The sequence below is a fragment of the Rosa chinensis genome, chromosome 6 (assembly GCF_002994745.2).
Source record: "Rosa chinensis cultivar Old Blush chromosome 6, RchiOBHm-V2, whole genome shotgun sequence".
NCBI lineage: Eukaryota > Viridiplantae > Streptophyta > Magnoliopsida > Rosales > Rosaceae > Rosa > Rosa chinensis.
This window is the reverse complement of record NC_037093.1, coordinates 6,536,760-6,562,353: the sequence shown is the minus strand read 5'-3', so window position 1 is coordinate 6,562,353 and position 25,594 is coordinate 6,536,760. Positions and strand designations below refer to the sequence as shown.

Genomic DNA, 25,594 nt, shown 5'->3' with positions numbered 1-25,594 from the left:
AGTGTGTTAAAAGAGTTGGATCTAGTAGAGCAAGCAAGACAGTGTAACAGAGAGACGAAGAAGAAGAAGAAGGGGTTGCCGGAGTTGAACTCAATTCAATCTTTTTCGAAAATGGTGAAGCCTTCGTCATCGTCGTCCTCTACGAGCCAGGACGCCCTTGCCCTTTTCAATTCTCTGAGATCGGCTTACTCCGCCACTCCTACCGCTCTCAAGGTTTTTTCTTCTCTCTCTCTTTTTCTTTTCTATTGAAATTCTCAAAGATGTTAACCAAATTTCTCATATTGGTTTTGTTTTTGTGTTGAAATCTCAGATCATTGATCTCTATGTTGGTTTCGCTGTATCCACAGCTATCATCCAGGTGATGCATCGTCTCCATTTTTCTGTTTTCAATTCGATGCCAGCTAATTTAGGTCGTTGTTAGATTGTGGAATTGGGTATGCCCCATTTTGATGTGATCATAAGGCTCTGAAATTAGTTAGCTTTATTACTTGATGATTATGTAATCTTTTCTAGTGATTGTTGCCAAATTCTGGTTTTTCTGAACCAAGTTGTGAAAAGAAGGCTGCTGCTTGTTTTGATCTTATTCAGTTCTAGATAAGAGCTTCTGGGTATGTGCATTATGAAACTTTTGAGACCCAGTTTCAATTGTATGAGAATAATCATGATTTCTGGTACTGACTCTGATTTTTGTTCTTATCATGAATAGTGTAAGTAAATGCAGAATTTTAGCATCACAAGAATTTGTCGGTTTTCTTGAGTTAGTCTCTATATTATCTTAATCCATGAATTACTGTCTCTTAATGTCGCTCATATTGGTCAGAGTTTATCAGATGTGTTTTCTGCTTGCTCTTTTCATCATTGAAACAATGTGTCGATCTTAGTTATGGCTTGTCTGAAATAAGTTAACTTTAGTGCTTGATGGTCTTTGTTGCCAAGCATTTTTCCTTTTAAGTAAAAGTAATGAAATGGGTTTTCTTATCTTGGTAGTTGTGGTTTCTTGTAATTTAACATGCATTTCTGGGAGATGATGTTATGCATCTCAACAATTTGAAATTAATTGCATCTCACTAACTAGGATTAACAACCTGTTGTTATTATTATTATTTTTTTCAGTATAAATGCATACATTCTGTTTCAAGCTTCAATTGTTTCAATCATAAGGCTTTGTACATTGAGGTGTGACTGTATGTGTAGTTTTGTGCTCCACACATCACCATTATGCTAGCATCTATTTTTCCATACTTGGTTTGTAGAAGCTGGTCTGACTTAGTGAATTGCTTTTATAAGGCTTTTGAAGCACCAGTTGCTGTAATGTGAAAAGGGACTTGAAGAAACAAATATGTTGAAATATTAGTTTCTACTTTCTAGGTGTTTGTAGGTTTCACAGGTACTTTTGGACAAATTAAACAATGCAAGTCATATACCAGTTAATAAACCTTTTGTTTAGCCCAGTTTTCCTCTACCTCTTAGGGTCTATGTGTTATTGACACAAGACATGAAGCTCTACTACATAAATTGCTTGATGAATATCAAAATTTGTTAGGATATAGGCATTACATGAGCATGACAACATGTAGCATAACTTATACATGAAAATATTATTAACATATCATTTGTCTTAATGTAGATTCAATGTTGTGAATTTGAGTCTCGGTTCTTAATAGAGAAAAGTCCTGAAATTTGTTTTTGTTGGAGTGTTTGGGCTTTATATGTTAAAGGACATAATATCCTTTAGACCACTTCTTTTCCAGCCATGAGCCCAACAACCCTCCCTTTATAACTATTTGATTACTCGCTGAGCGCATGTTTTACAACTGTTTGATTCACCATATCCACTTCTCTATTGCCTAAATGAAATCCTGTTTTGCAACCTGAAGTTGGTTAATTAATTCTTGGCCCTAATTATTTATTTGATTATCTACTTTACTGCTGTGACCAGGTAGTCTACATGGCTCTTGTTGGATCATTCCCATTTAACTCTTTTCTCTCTGGAGTACTCTCATGCATAGGGACAGCAGTCCTTGCTGGTAAGGAGACTATCTAGGTTTTTCTTTGTGGTGTGAGAATTCAGATGAGGAGATTTAACTCTGAAACTAACTAAACCGGCTGCTTCTTTTGCAGTTTGCCTCCGTATTCAAGTGAACAAAGAAAACAAGGAATTTAAGGTAAAGATTATTTCTTGCACTTTTGTCTAATGTTCCTCTTTAGACAAGTTTCCAGACTCTTAGGCTGTTTCCTTTTCCCACTGTTTCCCATTTGCCTTACCCATCCTCCTGATTGCTGTGTTTCTAAAACCGCAGGATTTAGCACCAGAGCGGGCTTTTGCAGATTTTGTTCTCTGCAATTTGGTTCTGCATTTGGTGATCATGAATTTCCTTGGATGAATTAGCACCTTTTGGTCTGCTTTGATACTGTTTCCTGGAACAATGAGAACTAGATATGATCGATGATAAACAATTATTATGTATCGGCTGTAGCAATTGGCTTGCCATTTTGATTTTATTTGATAAATTCACATGGTAAGTTACCAAGTTATGCAGACCCCATATATGAAAAAATTGGACCTGCAATTAATTTTTCGGTCATTACATTATAAGGATCTTCTTACATAGTTTATCAAAACTAAAGTTTTAGTATGTGAGTTTTATTGGCATACGCTGGATTATGAAACATTCCTCTTCCCTTTTGGTCTCAAAGGTATATGACAACTACAGTATATACAGCATTCATGGGGTGCTTTAACTGTGGTTAACTTGTCATCTATAGGCTTCAGCTTCCAGTTCCCAGTTTAGCATCATGCTCAAATCCCTATGACTGTGCTTGTCATAAACTAACCAAATTCATATGCAACATGGTTCACAACCTGGGAAACGCCCATAATGTCCTGGGAAACGCCCATAATGGAGTTTGCTTCTGTTATATAGCTCCTTTTTACGTATGCTTCTGTTACTACCTTTCCTATGTGTTTTCCTCTATCCTCTTCTTATTTTTTATTTCTATCATCCAAAGAAAAAAATACAACCATAGTCTTATACTATCTGCTAATATTCTGGAGTTGTTGTAATCCTATCCTAAGAGAGATGAGGTGAGGAAAACGAATGTTCGTTGATGCGTAGAATCACTTGGTTGTATTTTCACATCAATAACTAGGCCTACACCGTATAGACAGAATTACAGAAGTATGGCTCATGATAATCGGTGTTTCGAACTCGGAACCTTGAATATAAAGGTAAATGCTTACTGTCTAGCTACAACAAAATATTGCTTAGTCGTTTCTTTGCTCAAACCCTAAAAGATTGGACAAAAGGAGCTTGCGTACAAATGTTTGCACCGACCAAATACAATGCTAAAGTCAATGAAACAGTCTCAAATGTATAAATGGCTGAGTTGTAGCATATAAGTAAGGTCATACATTGATTCATTGTATTAAATTAATGAACAAAGGTAGACGACTCTTGGTTTTTTTTTTTTTTTTTACAAGGAAACCTGAAATTACATACAAATTAAGGTTGGATTCAATCTTCGTATGTTACATGAAACCTCTTGCATCTCTTGCTCTGGTACTTGCCATTTGATCTGAATCTTGTCAACTCCATCCCTTCTCCAATAGGTAGTGTCACAGATTCATACCCTTTCTTTTGCTTAAAAACCTGATCAGGAAACGCACCTCCACCACCTCTTTTAGACTGATGAAGATTATTCAGTACCACCATGCTACCATTTGGATTTAGATTCATAATCCTTAACACCTTCAAGTGCTCTTCAATCTTGCAGTCGATGACCGCAAAATCAATATCCTTGAACTGCTTCACCACCAGACAAGGATCAATACCATACACAAATTCAACAACACCATCAAGGCCATTTTCCAGAAATAGGATTTTGCTCATTTTCTCCACATACTCGTGATGATGACTAAGAGGCTGAGTGATGCAGACGATGAGGCGGCCTCCGGTCTGCTTTGCAGCCACAGCCAGTGAAACAGTCAGCGGCGTTACGCCTTCGGATGTGATCTGTACCATTAACCTTGCTTTCTTCCCAGCTGCCAAAGCGGATACAAACTCCATGCATTTTGGCTCTATGATGCAACTTGTGCTTCCAAAAGTGCTGCTGCAATCTTGATTGCTTTGATCTTTACACTGAAAATAAATCAAGTAGTACAGGATGGAATCAGCCATTGCAGAAAATCAGAATGAACTATCTGACTGCAAAAATGGAAGAGATCGAAATTGAAAGAGTGCTATAACTTTACCAGGTGAAGAGTGTGGAGGTAAGCTTGCAAGGCAGCTTGAGGACACCATTCCATCGCCATTGTGAATTCAAGAATTGCTTCGTAACACAGAGAGACTATTTCTTTCAACTTAAAAGCTAGGAACAAGTTGTGGAAGGAGATCTTTAATCTGTTGAAGAATATCTATGAAGAGGGCATATTTATCGAAGCTGGAAAAAACTGGTTGTTCACTGATATTTTAGTTCTTGAAGGTGATGGGGTCTTTTTCAACTTATGACATAATGACATGTGGCGTGAGAAAGGAGGTGATTTGCATGGAGTAGGTGAAATCGTGGCACATTTTAGGCACTTTCATGTGACTGACTGACCAGAAAGGAAATTCACATCCCAAAGGAATAATGATCGGAATTGATTGCTTCTGAGTCTACTGGATGTGGAGGAGACACTTGTTACCTCCCAAACACGTGGAGATGGATGACATAATAAGAACTCAATCGATTAATATAGGTGTTTAGTTTTTGCTGAAATCTCTGCTAAGATTACTCCAAAGTCTGCTCATAAAAGTCATAATGATATTGTAATGTTTGGAGCGACCCAAGTCTGCCCGTAAAGTCAAAATGATAATATCAACATTTCTGACGAACCCATCTTCTTATTCATTTCACGTGAACGGCATACTTTCAGTTCAATGTCGGTAAAACACACTTGCACTTAATCGCAACTCATTTGAAATTACAGATCCTATACCCCAAAAAAAAAATGGAACGAGCAAGAGCGCCAAGAGGAAAGAAATACTTTGGGATAATTCATTACATCTTTTCCATCAAATTAAGTTAAACAAATCTTGCAACATTACTTAACAAGAGGTCTTTTATTCACATTGGTTTGAGGATTAGTAAAATGCATACGCAATTGTCTCAAAGAAACTTAAATTAGGGCACATGGTGAAGCAAACGACTGCAATATTCGAGAATCATACGGTAGTTCCTTTATTTTCCCTTGAAAACACACATTCTTGGATTACGCTTTATTTCTTGCTTGACAAAATGGAAAGCTACATAATACATTACACTTAACATTAGAATCACGTGTCTCCAAAAAAAAAAGTGTGACAGGTGTTGGATTTCCACAATTCTAGAGGAGACAGCACAAGGAGAAGAAACAATGGGGTAAAGATAGACCTATAACTCAGCTTTATGTAGAATGTATTATCATGTATAATGATACAATTCAATAATAAAGATCAAAACATTTCCTCTACAATTTGCCAAAAGTTAATTAATTACACGGCAGTGAAGCAGCTGTCCTTTTTTTGGTTCTTTCCAAGTCCAAATTATAGTGTAGGAAGACTTCATGGGTAGCGTGATACCCATCACCTAATCGATATCTTTTACAGCATCCTGAAACCAACATCAGCAACCGAGTCAATTCAGCATGGAGAAAACAATGCCTTCTTACCCAAACGGTTTTTTAAGGGAACAATATGTATACCACCCAGCTTTTTCCATGGCCTCTTGTTTCCAGAGTAAAACATACATTTAACTACCACATTGTGCACTAGATCTCTAATATAGGTGGGACACACTCGTATAGTTGTATTAGAGATATGATACACAATGTGGTCCTTCTAGGCTTCTAGCATTACTCTTAAATCTGCCTCAAAGTTACTACCAGCATTACAAATAGTCACTAATTTGCTGGATGAGAATGATTGTTTAGGCATCATAGTTTATGTTACCTTATGAACTATCTAACACTCCTACGAATGAGATAAATAATTGCTTGGTACGGTAAATATTCTTGTCAACGTGGGAATTACCTTTGCTAATCGTGTTACGTAAGCAGCAGCCAATGCTGTGACTAACAGTCCAGCTGCTAGTGTCAACAGCTGACCATTTCCTCCGGGCAAACCAACATCAGATTCCTCTTGCTGAAACATCAACCAAGAGAATTTTCTTAAAATCAAATGAAATTCTGTAACCAGATGGAGATTGATATAAATTGCAGCAGAAGGAAACACCAAAAATTTAAATCCAATGTCCTTTCTAAATATGGAGCAGCATTTTTCAGACCAAATCTGATCCTTGACATTCAGGGCAAGGAAATAGATAACTAGATGGTTGTCACTATGAGCTTAGGATCAAAGAGAGATGCACCAATCTACAACTGTGTATTCCGAAGCTAGCTGTAAAGAGTCCATTTTACCTTCAAGATATTGAATGACTTCTGATCATCTTCTCACCTATTCTAATTATTTCTAGTTCTTAGATTTTTAGCATTACACTCTAGAAATCACATGCGTTATGACATTTGTAGAGCCCAGTGTTGCAGATGCCAGCATGAAACCACCTATGCATCTGGATGTTATTTAACACCTTTTAATTTTCCGAACTAGTAACTATATCAACCACAGAACAGTATAGACATTGATAGCTGAATTGCGTCTGGTGCCTATCTAGTCCATCACACAAAGTAACAACCCGCTAAGGTGTGACACTTCTACACTTGACCAGTAGAAGTATACTACTCAGAAGTCAGAACTACTGGATATATCTATAATTGTATTACAATTAACATCTTTTGTACTATGCTTGCTCCATATCTTATTCTATGGGTTCTTAGCATGAAGATAAGCATAGCAGTCTATCAACATCAGAATTATATTTAGGTAAAAGTAAGTTTTTATGATTAAACTAAATAAACTAAGACTAGAGATTTCAATGACAATTTTTGTTTCGAGCGATCGTGTCAATGGATGGATGTTATTTTGCTATGCAGTAAGGTAATATTAATTCCTTCATAGTTCATACTCATTTACCTACCTCACACCCCAGCCCCTCCCGAGGAAAAATATATAGAAATATAGAATTAGAGAAAACATGTTAATATAGGTTTGGCTGACATAGAATTACCACAACAGAACAGGAAAAATCGAGAGAAACTCACAATTATGGCTCGCCCAAATGCACCAGCACTCACATAAGCCCATGTTCCTGGAAGCATCCCCAACCAACTGCAAGAAGATTACATAAAGTTAGGACTAGGGAGTGAAAAATTTCACAAACATATTATACAGTTCCAGACATTAAAGATCTACTACTTTTTAATGAAACTACCAGACATGACCATCATCCTCTTCCATAACTTTAATTCTTTTTTCCAATGGGCCAGTGAAGCCATTGGTATACTAATGGCGTAATAATGTGTACAAACTTGAAAAGGAGCATAAATATTTACACCATCAGTCATAAAGACAGCAAAAGAAGTCACAAGAAAACAAGTAATATCCTATTTACTGTAACGCTTCTATGACTTCCTAACTAATAACAAACTATCCTATTCTAGGACAGTTCAAGCTTGACTTCCTTCACCTAGGACTCTGGGATTATGAAGAGCTACCAAAATACATTTCATGAGAAGAAAAGACATGAAAAATTTTGAACCCTGAAGAGAAAAGGCAATGACAGCACCTAATGCATAAGGGCATTCAAAAATAACTTTTTTAGTCCAAGGTTAGTAGGTAATCCAATTAGTGACCAAAAGAAATTAGTTCAAGCCACAAAGATAAGAAACCCATTTAGACCTTGTACACTTCAAGCTGGCACAAACTCAGCTTGTAATCAGCTTGTAACCCGTCAAATAGGACAATTTAACCCAATAATTAAGCTGGACAAAAAGAAATCAGACTAAAAGCATTGCAAATCAAGCTAAGCTTGAACACATCCTAAGGCTCAGCCAGTGGGTACTCTCAAGAGCATCCAATGAGAACATTTGTATAACAACCAACATATAAGAAATCAGAAATTAATTAAATGAACAAGAAGTAGGGTAGAGCGAACCTTCCCAACACATATGGGACAAACTTTACAGATGTCAATCCATATAAATAGTTCCCCAGAGAAAAAGGAAGCAAAGGGCTCAAACGGAGGAGAGTAACAACTCTGAAGCCATTTTCTCCAATAGCCTTATCAATTGCAAGAAACTTTTTGTTTCCCTCAACCATTTTAAGAATACGCTCACGAGCAAAATATCTAGCAATCAGAAAAGCAACGCTAGCAGCCACCTGAAATAGAAAATAATATCAGGGAAAAAAACTGAGTAGAGATATTAATAGTTTATTCTTTGTAAGCTTGTAAAGTAACTAACTTACCGTTCCGCTTAGAGAGACTAGAATTGATCCGGTAACTGTGCCAAAAAGAAGACCAGCTGACATGGTCAATGGAACAGCTGGAATCGCAAGAATCTAGGAAAATAGTATTTCAATGTGTCAGAAGTTGAAATAAGACTGGTTGGTTATCTACAGAAATCTGAAATAGATGCTATGAAGAATTTCTACAAATGTTGAATATTGTTATCAAAGACTATGAGGGAGTTGAGTTCAGAGCACATGGCCTGTGAAGGACCAGCTAATTTTCTCAGAATTTGAGAATAAAAGTAGATAATTTTTTCATTTTTTTAAAGATCCATAAACAGCTACTTATTCATTATAGCCTGAAAGGAACCGCTTAAACTTGTTTCCCATGTAAAGGTAAATATAAATAACTAGCATAGGGATCACCATATAAGGAATAAACAGATAGCAATATATTCAAGGAATGGGTATCAAATGCATACTTCCAGTCCTGCATAAACTGCTACAAACAAAGCATATCCCGCTGGACCATACCCTGTGCACCAAAAGCTCTACGAGGTCAGTCAAAGATAGAATTTTTGCGAGAAAATAAACAAAAGCACAGCAGTTGTGCTTCATATTCTGGTTTTATCAAAGGATAAAGCAAGCAAGGGACAAGAACTTGATTGAGAGTTTCACGACAGATCAAAAATGATATATTATTCTATTTTTTTTACCACCCAGTCAGGCTTGATCGCGGTAGGGCCCATAGGAGAAGCTCTTATGTTCAAACTTTAAAGTAGAGCCATTAAAGGGGAAATTCCATAGCAAGAGCTTTATAAAGTCAAAATAAAGCATGCACTGCACTTTAACCTCAAAAGGAGAGAACCTCAAGGGAAAAAAAAAACAATTTGGTCATATACGTATATGACTTGCACAACATGATTGCAGAACTGCATAATTTAGCTATCATAGAAGGTATTTGGAGCCGATGGTAATTGTTTTTCAGTTGCAGTTTTGAAGAAACAAAACGCTAGCAACTTCTGCAGCATTGTTTCCTTAAGAATTGGGCAGTATGAACTTTGGCAGGATACTTCTAACTTTCAGGATAGGAAACTCTATACTTTTGTTAACTTGAATTGATTGTGTTTACTATTTTTGGATAGCGAGAAATGCTAGATGATTCACTAAAACTTTAAAGTCTGAGGATGATCTGACTCATCATGATTAAAGCTACTCACATGAAGATCCCTGCTCTTAGGGGAAGCTTCCAATAAATATACTCTATGATAGACAGTCACTACATTTAGCTGTGGTACAATTTATATTGATACACGTCATAACTCTTACTACTACTTGCAGTAAGCTACTTATCCACCTATTTTCGTTTAAAGTATCATAAGGAACGGAAAAGGCATAATGAACATGAGAATTCCATATTGCAAGGCAATGACAAACCAAACTGTTGTGTGTTTTGACAGATTTTCATGCTAAGCAACTGCTTCAAAGTTCACAAGCTAGATTCTTCTTTAACGAATAAACTCTAATCAGCATAACCCCAAGCTAATATGGAAACCTAATCAGAGTTCACGACCAATCAAAACATTCAATCCAGCTCGAAATTTTCAAATCTGTTCAGCATTACAATTAGATGAGCAAATAATCCATTATGCCAATGCAGACAACCAAAATCAAAGTCACATGAATTTGCAATGTACTAGACCCCAATCCTAAGTCAAATTTTCATACACTCGCAAATGGAAACCCAAATCTAAACACCAAACCACAAAATTCAAAGCAGAATTGAACTAAAACCTCGAAAAGGGTACTCAAATTTGTCAACTTTTACCTTCAATGAGAGTCGTAAACTGATTCAAGAAGGCATTAACCTGATCCTTGTACACATACCCAGCCGCCCCAAACCCACCAACAAGCCCAACCAACAACAGCCCCGCCAAGACAGTACCTTTAAGCGCCAACCCACCCTCGCCCTCATCATCACCGCCACCGCCGCCGCCGCTACCCTTTTCAATCTCGCCGCCGTCGTCAATCTTGGGATTATTGAAGAGCCACTTGAGGCTCTGCGGCGGAGCAGTGGTGGTCTTCTGGAGGCGGCTGGTCTTGTTCTTGGTCTGCTTGAGAGAGGAGCATGGCGAGAGGAAGTGGAAGCGGTGGTGGTTGGGTTTGAAGAGGAAGGAAGGGTGGGAGGAGGAGGAGGAGAAGGGAGAGAGGCACGGCGGAGAAGGTGGTGGTGGCCTCAGAGTGAGGAAGAGGGTGCGCATTTTAAGCAGTGGAGTGTGTGTAGGATAAGAGCGGGAGGCTCACCACAGCCCATGTAGTAGAATATGACTCCAGTGAACATAAAAAGAGAAAAAAAGTGTGGTTTTTAAATTTTGGAGGAGACTGGAAATTTGTGGAAATCTGTGAGGGATGATAAGGTGCCTGGCTGTGGGTTTGAGTTCGGTGAAAGTCGGTTTTGATTGGGAGGTGCTGTGGGTGGTAGAGGGTGTGCCATGTAGTTCCATTGGTTTGCCTGAGAATATGCTCACCTACCTGAGACAATAATGAAGCTGTAAGTACAGATATTTTGGGCAAAGAGATTGCTTTTTTCCTTTCTCTGATAGTAACTTAACTCGAAAAGGTTTGGATCTCTAATGTGTAAATACTCTTAATCACTAGAACTACGATTTCTATAAAGCGAGCTTACGTGAGAACTAGCTAACTTGCTATAAATAAATAAAAGCGTGGTTGAGCATTTTGATTTGTGTTTCAAAACTGCTAATATTTTGATTTTATTATTACCCAACAAAACTAGGTTTTGAGGTTATGTGCAAAGAGCCAAAGACTATGGACCCAAATTTTAAGGCAAGAATAAGAGGGTTTTCCTAATTACCTGAAGACACCAACATTTTAATCTTCACAGAACAAAACTGAAACTCCGCAGTCAACTAACATAGATTGGTAGTTGATCCAATATCTTAGTGGTTGATCCAATCAAATGAAATACCTAGATTAGCAAATTTTCTTTTGGGTTCATTTTGAACTCCTACAAATAAGAAGGAAAGTGAATAATAACACCTTAAGAATCACTGTCAAGGCTCATCTCAGGTATCTTCAGAATCATCAACTTGGACAAGGGCGTGAGAATAATCATCTTCAAAATGGGAAAGGACATTTCATTTGCTTGAATGCTTGATATACAATGTTGTTACAACCTCAAATATTATGCTGGAAGTATAATACAATCAAGGATTTAAAGAAATGAAAACAATCTAAGTCATCTGCGAATTACTGCTTTCTAGTTGTTCACATGAAGATGAGGAACTGGCAGCTTGAGACAAATTTCCTTTGAGTAATAAATAGTTCAAGTCTGGCTTTGGCAAAGAAGATGTGATTTTGTGAAGCTGATCATTTACACTAGCTTGCAGTAGCTGAGGTGAAAATAGTTCTGGCTTTTCAAGAGCTTTTACTGCAGAGCTTGCTGCAAGACTAATCTGTAGGAAAGAAGGAAAAGACATAAGAGAAATGAAATTTATCCTTCTATTTGCATGAAGAACTGTTGATGTTATGTTTTAAAAGTTTCATTATACATAATTCCTTACATCAAACAGGAGAACAGCCACTTGAGATAATGCATAAAACGTAAGATAGATGATTTTGTTTACTATTCTAATGAGAATTAATCTTAATTCATGTCATCTAAATACAATTTTGTAGTTCACAAGAGAGAGTTGGGCAAACTACACACACACTAGCACACATTGCAGAGCACACAAGAGAACATTTCGCTAAGTTGTCTTGGTCATCAATACCCAATCTTGTAGCTAGAAGTAAACAGCACACATACATGCGTCATGCACTGTTTCCTACTTTATCTAGGATTTCTGTATCTGCGTTACCTACTCGTATCAACTTCATATATACAAAGAAGAAAAAAGGGAAAACTTGGAGAGTAGCCATAGGAAAGTAAGATGACTGTCACTCAAATCAAGATTTAGATCCAATCTGGTCAAAAACTCATCTGTTGATGACTGCAACCTAATAAATCCAGGAGAGTTAGGCATGAAAAGGGTTATAGCAAGAGGATTCAAATATCATGTATTTGCTACAATTTTGGTGTGTCACAGATACGCCTGCATGCAAACTGATGCTCTTGTATTCTATCTCACAAAGCCACAGTCTTTGATCTCTCCAGGACAATGTCCAAAGGAAAATCTGATAATACACAAAGATCGTATCTTTTGCCCTCCTTGCATAGTTTTTTCCTGAATCCTGGGATCAGCCAACTCCACACTCCACTCTTAGTTACTACTGAGTTCTAGCTACAAAAAGTCTTTATCTGATTCATTATAATCCATTATCTTATCATGACGAATATGTCTCGATCTCCAATAAAACAATCCACTCATTTCCTACATAACTGTTCTACATGTGGCAACATCATGATCAGGACCACCAACATAGAGCACCTTCTAGGTAATTTTCAAGGTAAGCCATAATATAGGAAATCACAACAACAATCCTGGGCTAAGTTCCTAGCTCCTGGGAGCCACGACCAGTTACCTAGGGAAATGGACAACAGCAACATCTTATAAAAACAAAAGCTAAACCACTCTAGAGTATTAACGACCCTTGTCTTTCAGGATCCTTGTCGTTTCGGCAAGTTTTAAATCACACTACTATCAACACCTAAACTCATCAAGTAGCTGATCCTAATCACCGTTATAAGCCAGATGACAACTGAAGAAAGTGCAAGTCATACAGCTGAACAAGTAGAATAAAACTATATACTGATCAGAGCACTAATAATGGACAGCATAATTTTAGTGAAATGCATAATAACATATTACTCCCCGGAAACATATGAACTATGAAGGAGCTGAAATTTGAACATACCGACTGTGAAGCCATCTTTATCGCAGCTTTTGCTAGAGGCAGTACGCAAAACCTAAACCAAACCCAATAGAACAACAATTAGACTTAAAATTGAGTACTTTACCAAAGAAATATGATAAAATTTCCGAAATTGTACCAATTTTTTCTTTCTTTTCAAAATAAATAAACCTGGGTCATAAAATGAAAGTGAGGAACTTACATTCCACGGCCACCGGCCAGAGCTTCCTCCGATGGGTCTTTCCATTCATCAATTCTGCAAATTTAACATTTACCAAGTCAATTACTTAGGTTAAATATAATACAAAAAAATATATAATATATATATATATAGAGAGAGAGAGAGAGAGAGAGACATACACCCAACCGTAACGGCGGTCAAATAAAAGGCATTTGGATTTTGAGGAGGTAGAAACGGAGACTGAGGAGGTTGTGGACTCCATTCTCTGTTTCTCTGAAACTGATACCTGATAACACAGATTGGGGAAGAAGAGGAATATTAAGTGGGCCGGGTCGAGATGACGAGCCCATTGGGCTTTAAGTTCATGGCAAATCCGTAAATAAAAATAGAACCGCCGCACTTTATATATTTCAAAAGGCCACTCAGATTAAACTTCCCGCTTTGCTTCATTCCTCTCTCTCTCTCTCTCTCTCAGAGACTCGGAGCTTTGAAGATCGGCGAACATGAAACCGGCGGATCGGATTCCGGAAAAGGCCACAAATTCAGGCAAGTTTCCTTTCACATTGTACTGATCCCGCTCGTTTTCGTTTCTTAGCTTTTCTTTCTTGTTCGTTACTCCAATTTTTGCTCCGACGTTTCCACCGGTGTTCCGTCCGGTTCGACGGAAAATCGAAATGAAAATCTGTATACCTTGAATTGAATTTCGCTGTAAACTAAGAATATTTTTGTTCCGATCGGAGACGTAAAAACCGAAGGAATTGAAATTTCGATTTGTGATTAGCTTAGGGTTTCTGCTATGAATGTGAATTTGGGCTTGAATTAATGGATTAAATGTTGGTTTTGGTGATTTCAGCTGGGGTTTGTATGATGAGAAACACATGGAGGGATGAACAGCACCCGTCTTTCATAAACTTCATCTCCAATTTCCTCACTGCAAATTCGTTCCGGCTTAAATTTGTCTCAATTCCAGCAGTAATTTCCTTCAATTTTTCGAGCACTACATTTTATTTTGTAATTTAAAAGAAATTTGGTGCATCACTGACTTAAACTTTGTGATGGTTTCGATTGCATTGCAGGACTTCATTTTCAACTGTGGGGGTTCATCAGTGGCATTCATCTTTGTAACAAGCTTGGATTCAACTAATGTCTCTGAAATCTTCGCCAGGTGACCAAATTGTTCACAATTTTGGTGCCTCGAATGAGATTCTGCTTTTTCTTTTTTACTAATTTGGTGTGAATCCTTGTAATTATACAGAACTCAAATACTGAAGCAGCAATTTGCGCATTTCTATGTTATCTGTACCCTCCCAACCAAGGAACAAAATGACTTGTTTGTTCGTTCTTACTTCAAGTGAGTTATCAGAAACTTTTTGTTCAAGGAAATGTGTCGATATACTTGTTAGAGCTTAGTAGTAATCTTCTATGACAATTTGATTATGAACTGACTGGAGCTGTTTGATCCTGTGAAGTTTCGGATTGGAGCTTGGTAAGCCGGCATTTGTTCTGGTTAAAGACTTGGAGATGGGTTTTGAAAAGATGCTAAGGATAGTTTATGCACGCGGAGGTAAATCTTGTTCTCTAAAGCTCAGTCACTTTAAGGATTTCCCATAAAAAATTTCTGAGTAGCCAATTAATCACAGTATGCAAGCGAGAGGATGTCACCACAAAATTGAAGGCTCAGGTTGGTGTAATGTCAATGCAAACATTAACAATGTTATGCGTTATACTTGGTTCTGATGACCTAACATGCTCATTTCTTTCGCTAAACATCTTGGGGTTTCTTGTTTGAAAAGAGAGAGCAATATGTGCAAACCGTGGGCGTGTTTCAAAGAGTGATCACATCCATACCAGGAGTTGACAATCATGATGCAAATGCGGTACATTACTCTTCATAATCCAGGCTTAGATCTATATGCTGTATTCTACTATTCTTCACTGCCTAACTAGCGGTTATTTTGGCAATTATGCTCAGCTTAACCAAGCAGTAGGATCAATTGAAGCAATTGCCAAGGAATCGAAGGACCATATTCTGGAAAACACAGACCTTTCAGCTGACAAGGCAGAAGTGCTTTCAAGGTTTTTCAGGGATCAAAAGTTTTACCTCAGTCCCAAGATCAATTGACAGCCCTGTTTTATCTCATGAACTTCAAATATAATCTGGAGTACTTGTGGTCATATAGTGAACCGTGCTTCTATGTTGTTGACTTTCACTGTGTATATTGTAGTTTCTGGAATTGGTACGAGGATGTGGGATTGCAAAGTTGCAAACTGAGGTTTGAGAACTAGAATTATCTCCCCAGGTTATCAATTCTGCATACGGCCTTTAGGTTCTTGATGAGTACTAACTAGCACCATAGACTGGCAAGTGGCCCATTCACATTACGCTAAATTGGCCAATTTATAAATCTTCTTATTGTAACTTCACATTCATGATACCAATGCATTCAAGCATCTGTTTGGAATTGTCAAAGTTAAGGGAGCACTTGAATGAAACAGGTCAAGCATGGAACCAAATAATCACTTCCAGGCTCAGAAATTCAAGTCGACTGAAACTTACACAAGAGCTCAAGAAGGGCCATTTTTTTCCCTCCTCATCTTAGCTTTTTTATTCACCCACTCCCAGCAGAAAGTAACTACACCTCATAACCAAAAAAATAAATGAAAGCTACTTCCATGAGCCACGGTGCATCCTAATTCAAAATTACAACCTGTTCGGAAATTTACCTACAAGTGAGAAGGATTATTACATCCACTGCATGATAAGGCAGGCACAGATTACAAGTAGAAGTACAATCGGTTGGCTGACCATAGACACCATGAACCGTATGGGTACTAAAATAGACTATGATGGGGCACCAAGATATGAAGCAAGCCTCAGTATGTCACTGAAGACTCCACCAGCTGTAACTTCAGCACCAGCTCCTGGTCCGCGGACTATTAGTGGCTGATCTTTGTACCTTGTTGTTGTGAAAGCAATGATATTATCTGCCCCTGATAATTGAGCAAATGGGTGATCGTTTTTGTATGCTTGCAGCTTCACTACCCCCTTCTGGTTGACTACATCAACCACCCCAACGTATCTCAAGACCTTCAAAATCATAAATCACAAGATAAGAAAAAAAATATCATTTAAAAAGAAAATGAAAGGGGAAAGGGTTTGGAAAGTGCTGTAAAGCTAGCTGCTATATTATACAAAGTTGCATGATCCATACTCATAAGAAAATCCAGGGTTTCATCACACACAATGTAAGACAGAAACATCCACAAATCCGTCATAGCATGTCAGAAAATAATGCAAGTAATTGTACAGGGACACAGGAAACCAGAATGATACTATTCTTGAATTTATAACAATGAGAAATAGTGAGTTATATCTTCCATAATTTGCCCATATAGATGATTGATACCTCAAGCAAATTGGAAAGATTCAATAGACATTGTAGAAATGCATCTTAAGATACTTACTTCCCCTGCATCCTCAGCGATCTGTCTTTTCTTAGCCAAGTCATTGTCGAATTGTGGAAGTTTCTGCATGAATTCCTCAGCTGATGCACTATCCTGGAAAATATTATCCAAGACTCAATGTCAAGGTGTCTTAGGCACTTGGTAAGGTATAGCAAACAAATGGCAAGATCAGATTTTACCTTCAACGGTTCTGGCACGAGGCTTTCAACAGGGATATCAGAGAGTTCCAGCTTAAGACCAGATTCCCTTGCAAGAATTATTACCTGCATTTGCAGGATAACTTAGGAGGGCAAAACTTACAACAAAGCAATGAAACAAAAAATCATGATAGCTGAGGTTCAAGTTTGGAGACAAGAAAAAGCAACATAAGTATGAAACTTAGTTTTTGTTAGTAATATCAAAGTACCTTTGGGAATCTACTGATTAAACACAAATATCATTGCATTAGAGGCCTAGACAGTCAGTGGACAAAAACCTAGCACACATTACCTTCCTACAAACATCTGTTCCAGATAGATCATCCCTTGGGTCTGGCTCAGTAAACCCTGCCTGCTTTGCCTCAGCCACCACCTCACTAAAGGTTCGACTTCCTACTAAGTTGTTGAAGATATAACTCAAAGTCCCACTGCAAAAGCAAACCAAAGAAGTAAGACTTATGTTAACCGTAATACAACGTGTGGATTTCTGAGCATCAAGATTCATATGCTTAAAAGGGCCCTAATAATATATAATTTTCAATTTTGATTGAGAAAAGATAAACCAAAAGTCGTCAGCATACCTGAAGATGCCCTCAATACGCAATATTTTGTCCCCTGTTTCTAGGAGCCCTTGTAATGTATTGATAATTGGGAGACCAGCTCCAACAGTGGCTTCGTAGAAGTAATGTGTATATGATTGCCGTTGAAGAGCTCTTAATTTCAAATACTGGAAATGGACAACAATTATGTCATAAATCATGAAAGCCTAGAAGTCAATACCCATGCAAAATATGAACAATATCACTGCCTTCTCAAAAGTAAAATTTGACTGTAATAGTAACCAATTTACACTGGGTATTGTCCAAAAAGAAAAATGATACTGGGTGATAGTTAAACGAAAGTACAAAATTAAGTGCAAAACTGCAAAGCTTTTTCATTCTTTTTGCTGCCATTTCTATATAGGGTAATGCTGCAGGGCCACAGAAGCATATACACAATAGTATGGTATGAAAGAAGTCATAGAGTCGAATAATAAAATCCTTGTGACATACAAATATTACAGATATTTGTAATATTACCCACTGCCCTTTTTGATGCAGAAGCCTTTGTGTATTCAAATAACAGAACTTGAAGATCTTTCAGATTATGTTATCATGCTTCAACTTAAAGAAGTTTGTATTCATAACTAACCAATACGGATTACTAGTAGCATTTCCATTTCTGCAAATTCATGTGTACAGTTCTTGGAATAAAGACCATAATAATTGTGGTCCTTGCTTGCTAAAACCTTTTAAATACTTTAAACAAGATATCTCAAATGGTACTTAAGTGGATAGATATAATTAAAAAATGGGGATGCTGTGTATTTTTCTCAGTTAAGGCGAATCATATAAACTCCAAAAACCAAACTTTACAATTATTTAATGTCATCCTGATAAAACCTAAAAAGTTTGCCCACACATACAAAGGATTATTACCTGATCAAGAGGCCCTGAATTCGCCTTTTTGTTGGGGGTGACTACATGTATTCCTTTCCGCAGCCAGCCATAGTAATGGCTTGCAATGACAGAGTCAGCTGTGCAGTCAACTAGAACAGTATTTGGAATAAAATGATTCCCATGTACATGCTGCACAAATTTTTCCATATCTGCCCGTTCTCCCTTTTCTTGTTGAAGTTCTCTCCATCTAGATAAGTCAACACCCCTGCAACCATATATAGACTAAAATATAAATTCCATGAATTGTGACTAGAGAATGAGTGATTTCCATTATAAAAGTAAATTTATACGCACAACACCATAAGAAGCAACTAGAACATTTATTTTTGTAAAATACACAAAAACTGGAAAGATAAAAGACTAGTAGTATGGGCACATGAAATGTAGAAAATAACAAGAAGTTTATAGGTTTTGTATTGTCCAATTGTCCAGTATTTAGCAGAAGACACGAATACTGGTGCAAACAATGTCCAAATGACTGTACGGGCATTTATTACTAAATACAATAGACCAGGTCCAAATGACTGTAGAAAATAACAAGTTCATAGGTTTTGTAATGTCCAGTATTTAGCAGAAGACACAAATACTGCTGCAAACAATGTCCAAATGACTGTACGGGCATTTATTACTAAATCCAATAGACCTGTAAGTCAAATATCAATTCTCAACAGTATAATCCTAAAGTTATAACACACGTACAAGTTGGACCACCATGATGTTCCGACTACCAAAGCACTAACTCAGAATTATATCCTTGATAACCTCATAGGTGGCATGCATACAGATGAAAGAACTAAGTGACCCAGCTCTATTATGCCACCATTTGATTTATGAATATTCCAATTAAAGGAATTAACTTACGTCTCACTCAAAAGCATTGTCCTTGAGCCAGTAATTCCCATTACACGCAAGTCAATGTTAAACTCTTCCTTAAGAGTTGCTGCCTGCAAAGATGAAAAAGGCTTTTATTGATTTTTGCCAACCCAACAGAAGAAATTAAAAGGATCAACTTCCATCAAAACTTTGTGAATAAGCAGTACCGTAAACTACATGCTAAAGACAGCAAAATATGGATAATTGACAGAGAGGAAACTACAAAGTCATGCTTATGTAGATATAGACCATCAGAGTAGCACCTATAGAAACTACACTAGTAAATAAGGCAAATTGTGTGTTCAAGTAGAGAGAGGGAGAGGGAGGTAACTGCAACATAATGCCTAATCGGATCTAGATCTATGCAGTAGTGACTAAAACAGGTTTAGTGATTAGACCCAGTTTGTACCCATCCATTTTCTACATTCCACACCCTCTTTCATTGTATTCCATTGCTCACACTACTTCACCACTTTTTTTTTATTTCTCTCACAACTAAACACACACAGTAATAAGAAACCCAATCAGTTGGGCTTATAAAGCTAAAAGTTGAATTTTTAATGGCTGTAAATGACACTTGGCAGCATATGCATATGTAATCTATCACTTATCACCACAATATAATCATTAATATCGGCATTGATGCATATCACAATCATAAATAATATATTTTCATTAATATTATTAAAATATATCCATAGTTTAGATGTGTCAGCAACGAGTAAGCATAAAATCTTCTTGATTGAACCAATTGCAGACTAGATATTTTATTTCTGGCCCGGCATGAAAACTTACTTCAACTTGTTAATAATCCATGTTATTTGCGCAAGTAAACTATGTGTTACATTTAATAACACAAACAGGAAAAGAAATGGATTGTAGGTGCTCTAATAGGTGACTATACAGGAATTAAAAGTACAAATAAATAATATAACCAATTTTTGACATCTAGCACACAGTATTAAAGTCTTTGACCAAATTAGGATTAAAAACTTGTAATAGAAAAGCATGCAATTTGACGTACAGATTACATACAAATGAAACATTGAAATAAATGAAAACAACAGAAGAGAATTTGTTGAAAGAAACAGCACCTGATCTCTCAGTTGATCAAGTAATGTAGCACCAATAAGTCCTGGTCCAACAATGCCCATTGCTATAGTGGTTCTTGAAAGATAAAATCTAGAGTGAACCGCTCTAAGGGCCCTAATACAATCCTCCCGCTTTAACACTACTGTAATGTTGTACTCAGAACAACCTTGAGCTATAGCACGCACGTTAATATTTGCCTGCAGTGCGGGAACAATTTAGACACCTTAGCATTGGGGATTATGGATTATGAGAACCATTAAATTTCAAAGACTACTGTTTAGAAGACAATACCCAAATTATCTGTAGATACTTTTTTATAATCACGTTATAAATAGTTATACAAACAATTATAACATTTAGATTGACTTTAGGTTCAAATATTTCTATATGCGCGTGTGTGTGTGTGTAAAGATAGATCCCAAACCTTTGCCAGGGCGTTGAAAAGAGTTGCACTAACTCCAGGAGTACTTGCCATTCTCTGGCCAACCGCTGCCAATATACTACAGTTTGGAATGACTTGAACCTGAGAGGATTAAAAAAAATAAGGGAGAGAAACACCGGAAATAGGTGCAACATTTAGGGGGGGGGAAGTGGTACTATATGAAAATATTCAAAATGGGAAGAGTAAAAAAAGGTAGAGGACTCAAAATCTCAGTAATGGAGATGAGGTAAGAATGAATACATTTTACGATGGATCAAATCAATATCATCATTACAAGCATTTTTCCCTTGTATTATTTAAGAGTTATAATTATTATAAATCATAAACAAGTATAGGTCCAATCAGACCATTCATGCTTGTACTACCAGTAACAGTGCAGTGTAAATTAAATAATGTAATATTATCACCTTGGTTCCACTCACTACATACTTAACACTAGGGTCCAACTTATTTTCCTTAAGTGAAATCACTAGCTCCACAACAATTTCAACCAGTCACAAGCACTTTTTTTTTTCCTTTTTTGATACGAACCAGTCATAAGCACTTATTCACATAAGTTACTAACAGTAAAAGAAAGAGTTCTGCCAACATAGCCTATTCTATAATTGTCAAGAAAACCAATGAAACACCATTTAACTATCAATAAGAATAAGACTAAAGTAATTTTTCAGGATGCTGTCTATGAATTGCATACATTCGATACCAAGTAACCTGATCAAGAAATTTAGTCCAACAAAAATCAAGCACCTGAGAAAGACGCCCAGCATTCAAAGCTTCACGGAACCTAGATTGCAGTGCCTTAGAAACAGCTTTTACTTCCTTCTCCGGGACAGCAAAGCATACAGAATGTTCGCTACTAGCCTACAGTTACCCACAACTAAGCACACTAAGCATCATAAAATTGTTATACTGCTTGAACCCATCATGCACCAGAATAAAGAAGATGAGCTAACCTGAGATATCATAATAACATTAGCCCCCACATCTTTAACGGCAGAAAATATAGCACTAGCTGTACCAGGAACACCAGCCATTCCAGTTCTGGGAGAAACAAAAGGATAGCAATAATAAAGATGGGAAAAGCATTATATATATTCAAAGAGGAAATGCAATTCCTGTAATGAACAGCTCACCCTTCAACATTTACAAGGGCCAAGTTGTCTATTGTCGCAAACCCTCTGACGAAGGATTCCAAACTCTGGTCCACTTCATCCTCAGTAGCAGAAGAGCGGCAAATTTTTGTTCCAGGTGCAGAGAGGTTGAAAACATTCCTTATGATAATTGGGATGTCATATCGCATTACTGGAATGATGGTACGTGGATGCAGAACATTTGCCCCAAAATAAGACTACATATGTACATATGCTTCATATTAAAATTGTGAATTAATCAAATCTCAGAAACTGCAAAATTGAATATAGAGGTTCACCATTTCCCAGGCCTCTTGATAAGACAATGTCTTCAGAATCACTGCTTCACTAACTGCAGAATAAAAGTTTCTTGACATTAATTTAACTCCCTCAGTAGTCAGTAATATTGTAACATTACAAAATGCATCATCAGATTATCCCCACAAAATGCACGCTTGTATACATGTATATTAGACAATTATTAGAGAATGATCAGTGTGGGACTTTTCTACCAAGAATTTAAGTTACACAAACCTTTCCTGGGGTCCGCACTATAGACACCATCAACATCTGTCCAAATTGTAACTTGACCAGCCTTGAATAGAGCACCCATGATAGCTGCAGAGAAGTCACTTCCATCTCTCTTCAAAGTAGTAGGAATGTCTTGGGGTGTACTAGCAATAAAACCAGTAGCTATGATTGTTTTTGATGGATTTCTTGAATACCATTTCTCAAGTCTCTTTTCAGATTTCTCGAAATCAGGATCGACTTGATCAGAGCCAGTAGGGTTGACAATAAGGACTTCCCTTGTATCCATCCACTTGCAATCCACTCCATTCTGCAAAGAAATAAAATTTAAAAAAAAAATACATTAATATACCACAATTTGGAACAACAGCAGTCAGTAAATGCTTCCAAAAAATGGCCAAACAATCATCAGACCTTTCTAACAACAGCTGCCAGTAACTGAGCAGACCATAACTCTCCATGTCCTACCACAAAATCTGTGAAAGATTCTGTTGCATGACCAGCTGCAACCAGTAAACAAATTAGTCACCAGAAGAGGTTTTGTAATATAAACAGATGCACAAGTGTAAACATGAACCATTTGACTCCTGATATTTATTAAAAAAAAAAAAACTTCACATGCCATGTTTAGTTTCTGTAAAAAACTATTTGAGGATGTATTCAGGTCAAAGAACCGCTAATGTTATAATGTTTGAAAGAAATAATAAAAGAACAAACACTGTCAATAACATTCCGGGTAAAATCGAATCCTCCAATCACACAGAAGACATGTCTGTAAGAGAGAGAGAGAGCAGCTTAATACCTATATATATTGCACGAAGCATAGCTTTCAGGTTACTGATGTCCTGATTTAATGCTGATAAGAAGTTACCAAGTTCATTCCCATCAAGTAAATCGACAGCTGTTGATCTGTGTTTTACTAAAACAGCATCTAATGCAGCCAAATAGGTTTTGTCTCGTGATTGAGCCTTTAAGATGAGATCGTACATCATATCTGTTACCTTAGACATTGCAGAGACCACTACAAACTTCCTCTCCGACTCATCACTAAGAATTATCTTTGCAACATTATTAATTCTTTCGGAACTTCCCACGCAAGTGCCCCCAAATTTATGAACAGACCAACTGTCACCTTTTGGAAGCTGGACTTTCTCAGGGGACGTTCCTACTGAAGTGTCTACTAATTAAGGAAAGAAAATAATAGTTAGAGGAAAAGTTATTCATCCACCACAAGATGCCAAGGACAAATTCGAAGACTTTGTAAAAAAAGAATAGAGATGAACCTGTGACTGATGCAAAGATGTTGGTTTTAGAAGTCTTTTTCCTTTCCAGCTCAGAGACAAAGCCCATCCTGAAAGAGACAATAGACCTTTCACGTTAACAAAGCTTTCCTGCTACTAGGAAATGCAACACTAAACTCTACACAAAAGCTTGAAAGCATTCAAGAAAAAACAGAAAACAGAATTATAAAATCAATAATCTATTTAAAACAGATGGAAAAAGCACGTCACTAGCATGACTAGAGTACATTTCCAACACTCCAAGGGCTGAATCTCCTCAGTGTTTTCACTTTAGTGTACCATTTAGATTATCAAATTATTCTCTTTCTACCTTTTTGAATAAATCCAGGTAAATTTCAAAACTTACTGCTCAATTCCCAGTGAAGGTTAAATTTACCAGCTTCATGTTAGCTAAACGGGAAAAGTGAAGAGAAAATGGCAAACTGAAAGCTTTTTGAATACTTTAGAACAACATGAAGCTTCATAACAATCAAACATATTGCTCTCTTTTCATTATTTTACGTCACAGGCTAATCTTCCAGGTTAAACTAAGAATTTACTACTTAACCTCAGTAAAGGTTGAACTTTCTCTCTCAAATCATGTTAGTTTCTTTCTCAGCAAGTCAGACAGAAACCAGAAACTTTTCAATCGAAGAAAACGAGAGAAACCGAAACTTGACAGTAATATCAAGCATGTAATTGCAGAAACTTTCAAGTCTAGCTCATATGCTTCGGCACGCATTAATTTAACCTTCACTTTTTACCACAAAATGAGATCAGTAAAATCTCTAAAACGCTTGTAAGGCATTCTAAGAAAAAAAAGAAAAGGCCTAAAAATGCAATACCGAATCGACCTTTCGAATCTGAAACTATTCGCACCAATACAAATCCCTAGCTAATTAATCCAACATAAATTGAAATTTCACTTGTTAAGCTCCCGAAAATGCTAAACAGAGTCTATATATCGAGACAGCTGGTCCATTTTGTACAGAGAGAAGCGAAAATGAAAGAATGAGATGAAACAAGAAGGTGATACCTGCAAATAGGAGAGCGGTGCGGGAGCAGTAATGAGCGGCATTGATTAGAGAAGAAGCAGATCTTCTTAGGCACAAAGGCATTGGGGGAGAGGCTGTGATTGGAGATCGCCGACGACGAGAGCGACGCCATAGCTCTGTCTCTCTCTCTCTCTCTCTCTGTCACAGAGTCTCAGAGTCTCAGAGAGAAGGGCTGCTTTTGGGTTTGGCGGCTTCGGTTAATGTAAAGGTGCCTCTGTCTCTGCAGGGAGTGATTAGGTGGGCTGGGATGGTATGCGGCGCATCAACATGTGGGCGTTCCATTCAAGCCTCGACACGTGGCCAAGATAAATATTCCACGTGCTTAAAGTGGCATACCGCGTTCAGTCGTATCCTGATTCACCCCGAAATGGACGCTTACCCAAAATGCGATTACAACGTGAAAACCACGGCTGGTCGAGACTCGAGACTACTTTTCTCTTTTCTTTTTTCTACAGCATGATACCTTACAGATTTATTATGCTCCACTATCATTGGATCTTTATTTAAATATAAAATAATAATTCAGCAAAATGAATGTATCAATTCACTATCGATACAGGACTCAATATCATATATATAAGCCAGTATTTTCAACGTGTTTAACGGGTCTATCTATT

At 37.2% G+C, this 25,594-nt stretch overlaps 6 protein-coding genes across 7 annotated transcripts; 2 read left to right on the top strand and 4 right to left on the bottom strand.

The window, feature by feature from the left end:
- LOC112172010 (dolichyl-diphosphooligosaccharide--protein glycosyltransferase subunit DAD1) lies at positions 1–2,636 on the top strand. Its single transcript, XM_024309170.2, has 5 exons — positions 1–213; positions 311–358; positions 1,940–2,027; positions 2,122–2,165; positions 2,301–2,636. Exons 1-5 carry the CDS (start codon positions 112–114, stop codon positions 2,382–2,384), a joined length of 366 nt encoding a protein of 121 aa, XP_024164938.1. The 5' UTR covers positions 1–111; the 3' UTR covers positions 2,385–2,636.
- A 711-nt stretch (positions 2,637–3,347) lies between these two features.
- Positions 3,348–4,428, bottom strand: LOC112172008. The gene is made up of 2 exons (XM_024309165.2): positions 4,253–4,428; positions 3,348–4,139 (listed from the first exon to the last, which is right to left on the bottom strand). Exons 1-2 carry the CDS (start codon positions 4,310–4,312, stop codon positions 3,516–3,518), a joined length of 684 nt encoding a protein of 227 aa, XP_024164933.1. The 5' UTR covers positions 4,313–4,428; the 3' UTR covers positions 3,348–3,515.
- Positions 4,429–5,389: 961 nt separating this feature from the next.
- Positions 5,390–10,708, bottom strand: LOC112174123 (TVP38/TMEM64 family membrane protein slr0305). The gene is made up of 7 exons (XM_024311835.2): positions 10,192–10,708; positions 8,846–8,898; positions 8,382–8,474; positions 8,071–8,294; positions 7,178–7,244; positions 6,051–6,161; positions 5,390–5,631 (listed from the first exon to the last, which is right to left on the bottom strand). The coding sequence occupies exons 1-7, from the start codon at positions 10,622–10,624 to the stop codon at positions 5,608–5,610; spliced, it is 1,005 nt and encodes a 334-aa protein (XP_024167603.1). The 5' UTR covers positions 10,625–10,708; the 3' UTR covers positions 5,390–5,607.
- Positions 10,709–11,489: 781 nt separating this feature from the next.
- Positions 11,490–13,825, bottom strand: LOC112174125. The gene is made up of 4 exons (XM_024311837.2): positions 13,596–13,825; positions 13,438–13,491; positions 13,239–13,290; positions 11,490–11,836 (listed from the first exon to the last, which is right to left on the bottom strand). The coding sequence occupies exons 1-4, from the start codon at positions 13,676–13,678 to the stop codon at positions 11,615–11,617; spliced, it is 411 nt and encodes a 136-aa protein (XP_024167605.1). The 5' UTR covers positions 13,679–13,825; the 3' UTR covers positions 11,490–11,614.
- LOC112174124 (protein PARTING DANCERS) lies at positions 13,811–15,781 on the top strand. Its single transcript, XM_024311836.2, has 8 exons — positions 13,811–13,962; positions 14,270–14,388; positions 14,493–14,581; positions 14,672–14,767; positions 14,886–14,980; positions 15,057–15,097; positions 15,210–15,293; positions 15,389–15,781. The coding sequence occupies exons 1-8, from the start codon at positions 13,920–13,922 to the stop codon at positions 15,536–15,538; spliced, it is 717 nt and encodes a 238-aa protein (XP_024167604.1). The 5' UTR covers positions 13,811–13,919; the 3' UTR covers positions 15,539–15,781.
- A 125-nt stretch (positions 15,782–15,906) lies between these two features.
- On the bottom strand, positions 15,907–25,179 carry LOC112174121 (bifunctional aspartokinase/homoserine dehydrogenase 1, chloroplastic). Of its 2 annotated transcripts, none has more exons than XM_024311832.2 (18): positions 24,959–25,179; positions 23,926–23,993; positions 23,445–23,822; positions 23,057–23,145; positions 22,649–22,952; positions 22,414–22,466; positions 22,118–22,332; positions 21,938–22,025; positions 21,732–21,845; positions 20,967–21,065; positions 20,545–20,739; positions 19,439–19,521; positions 18,557–18,782; positions 17,660–17,805; positions 17,371–17,506; positions 17,061–17,144; positions 16,882–16,974; positions 15,907–16,504 (listed from the first exon to the last, which is right to left on the bottom strand). In XM_024311832.2, exons 1-18 carry the CDS (start codon positions 25,087–25,089, stop codon positions 16,259–16,261), a joined length of 2,748 nt encoding a protein of 915 aa, XP_024167600.1. In that variant the 5' UTR covers positions 25,090–25,179; the 3' UTR covers positions 15,907–16,258. The 2 variants fall into 2 exon arrangements, with proteins under 2 accessions (XP_024167600.1, XP_024167601.1); XM_024311833.2 differs by having other exon boundaries at positions 23,445–23,819.
- Positions 25,180–25,594: the final 415 nt, after the last annotated feature.

Excerpts from the sequence above, each read along its gene's own strand:
- LOC112172008 (XM_024309165.2), bottom strand. The coding sequence starts at position 4,312 with ATGGCGATGGAATGGTGTCCTCAAGCTGCCTTGCAAGCTTACCTCCAC. Across the intron at positions 4,140-4,252 it reads ACCTCCACACTCTTCACCTG|TGTAAAGATCAAAGCAATCA; the intron begins GTAAAGTTATAG and ends ATTTATTTTCAG.
- LOC112174125 (XM_024311837.2), bottom strand. The coding sequence starts at position 13,678 with ATGGAGTCCACAACCTCCTCAGTCTCCGTTTCTACCTCCTCAAAATCC. Across the intron at positions 13,492-13,595 it reads GACCGCCGTTACGGTTGGGT|AATTGATGAATGGAAAGACC; the intron begins GTATGTCTCTCT and ends TTAAATTTGCAG. Across the intron at positions 11,837-13,238 it reads TAAAGATGGCTTCACAGTCG|ATTAGTCTTGCAGCAAGCTC; the intron begins GTATGTTCAAAT and ends TCTTTCCTACAG.
- LOC112174121 (XM_024311832.2), bottom strand. The coding sequence starts at position 25,089 with ATGGCGTCGCTCTCGTCGTCGGCGATCTCCAATCACAGCCTCTCCCCC. Across the intron at positions 23,994-24,958 it reads CACCGCTCTCCTATTTGCAG|GATGGGCTTTGTCTCTGAGC; the intron begins GTATCACCTTCT and ends TGTCTCTTTCAG. Across the intron at positions 20,740-20,966 it reads TTTTCAACGCCCTGGCAAAG|GCAAATATTAACGTGCGTGC; the intron begins GTTTGGGATCTA and ends CCCGCACTGCAG.
- LOC112172010 (XM_024309170.2), top strand. The coding sequence starts at position 112 with ATGGTGAAGCCTTCGTCATCGTCGTCCTCTACGAGCCAGGACGCCCTT. Across the intron at positions 359-1,939 it reads TATCCACAGCTATCATCCAG|GTAGTCTACATGGCTCTTGT; the intron begins GTGATGCATCGT and ends TGCTGTGACCAG. Across the intron at positions 2,028-2,121 it reads AGGGACAGCAGTCCTTGCTG|TTTGCCTCCGTATTCAAGTG; the intron begins GTAAGGAGACTA and ends CTTCTTTTGCAG.
- LOC112174124 (XM_024311836.2), top strand. The coding sequence starts at position 13,920 with ATGAAACCGGCGGATCGGATTCCGGAAAAGGCCACAAATTCAG. Across the intron at positions 14,981-15,056 it reads GATAGTTTATGCACGCGGAG|TATGCAAGCGAGAGGATGTC; the intron begins GTAAATCTTGTT and ends AATTAATCACAG. Across the intron at positions 15,294-15,388 it reads ACAATCATGATGCAAATGCG|CTTAACCAAGCAGTAGGATC; the intron begins GTACATTACTCT and ends AATTATGCTCAG.
- LOC112174123 (XM_024311835.2), bottom strand. The coding sequence starts at position 10,624 with ATGCGCACCCTCTTCCTCACTCTGAGGCCACCACCACCTTCTCCGCCG. Across the intron at positions 8,899-10,191 it reads GTTTACGACTCTCATTGAAG|GGTATGGTCCAGCGGGATAT; the intron begins GTAAAAGTTGAC and ends TTTGGTGCACAG. Across the intron at positions 6,162-7,177 it reads CATTTGGGCGAGCCATAATT|CAAGAGGAATCTGATGTTGG; the intron begins GTGAGTTTCTCT and ends TTGATGTTTCAG.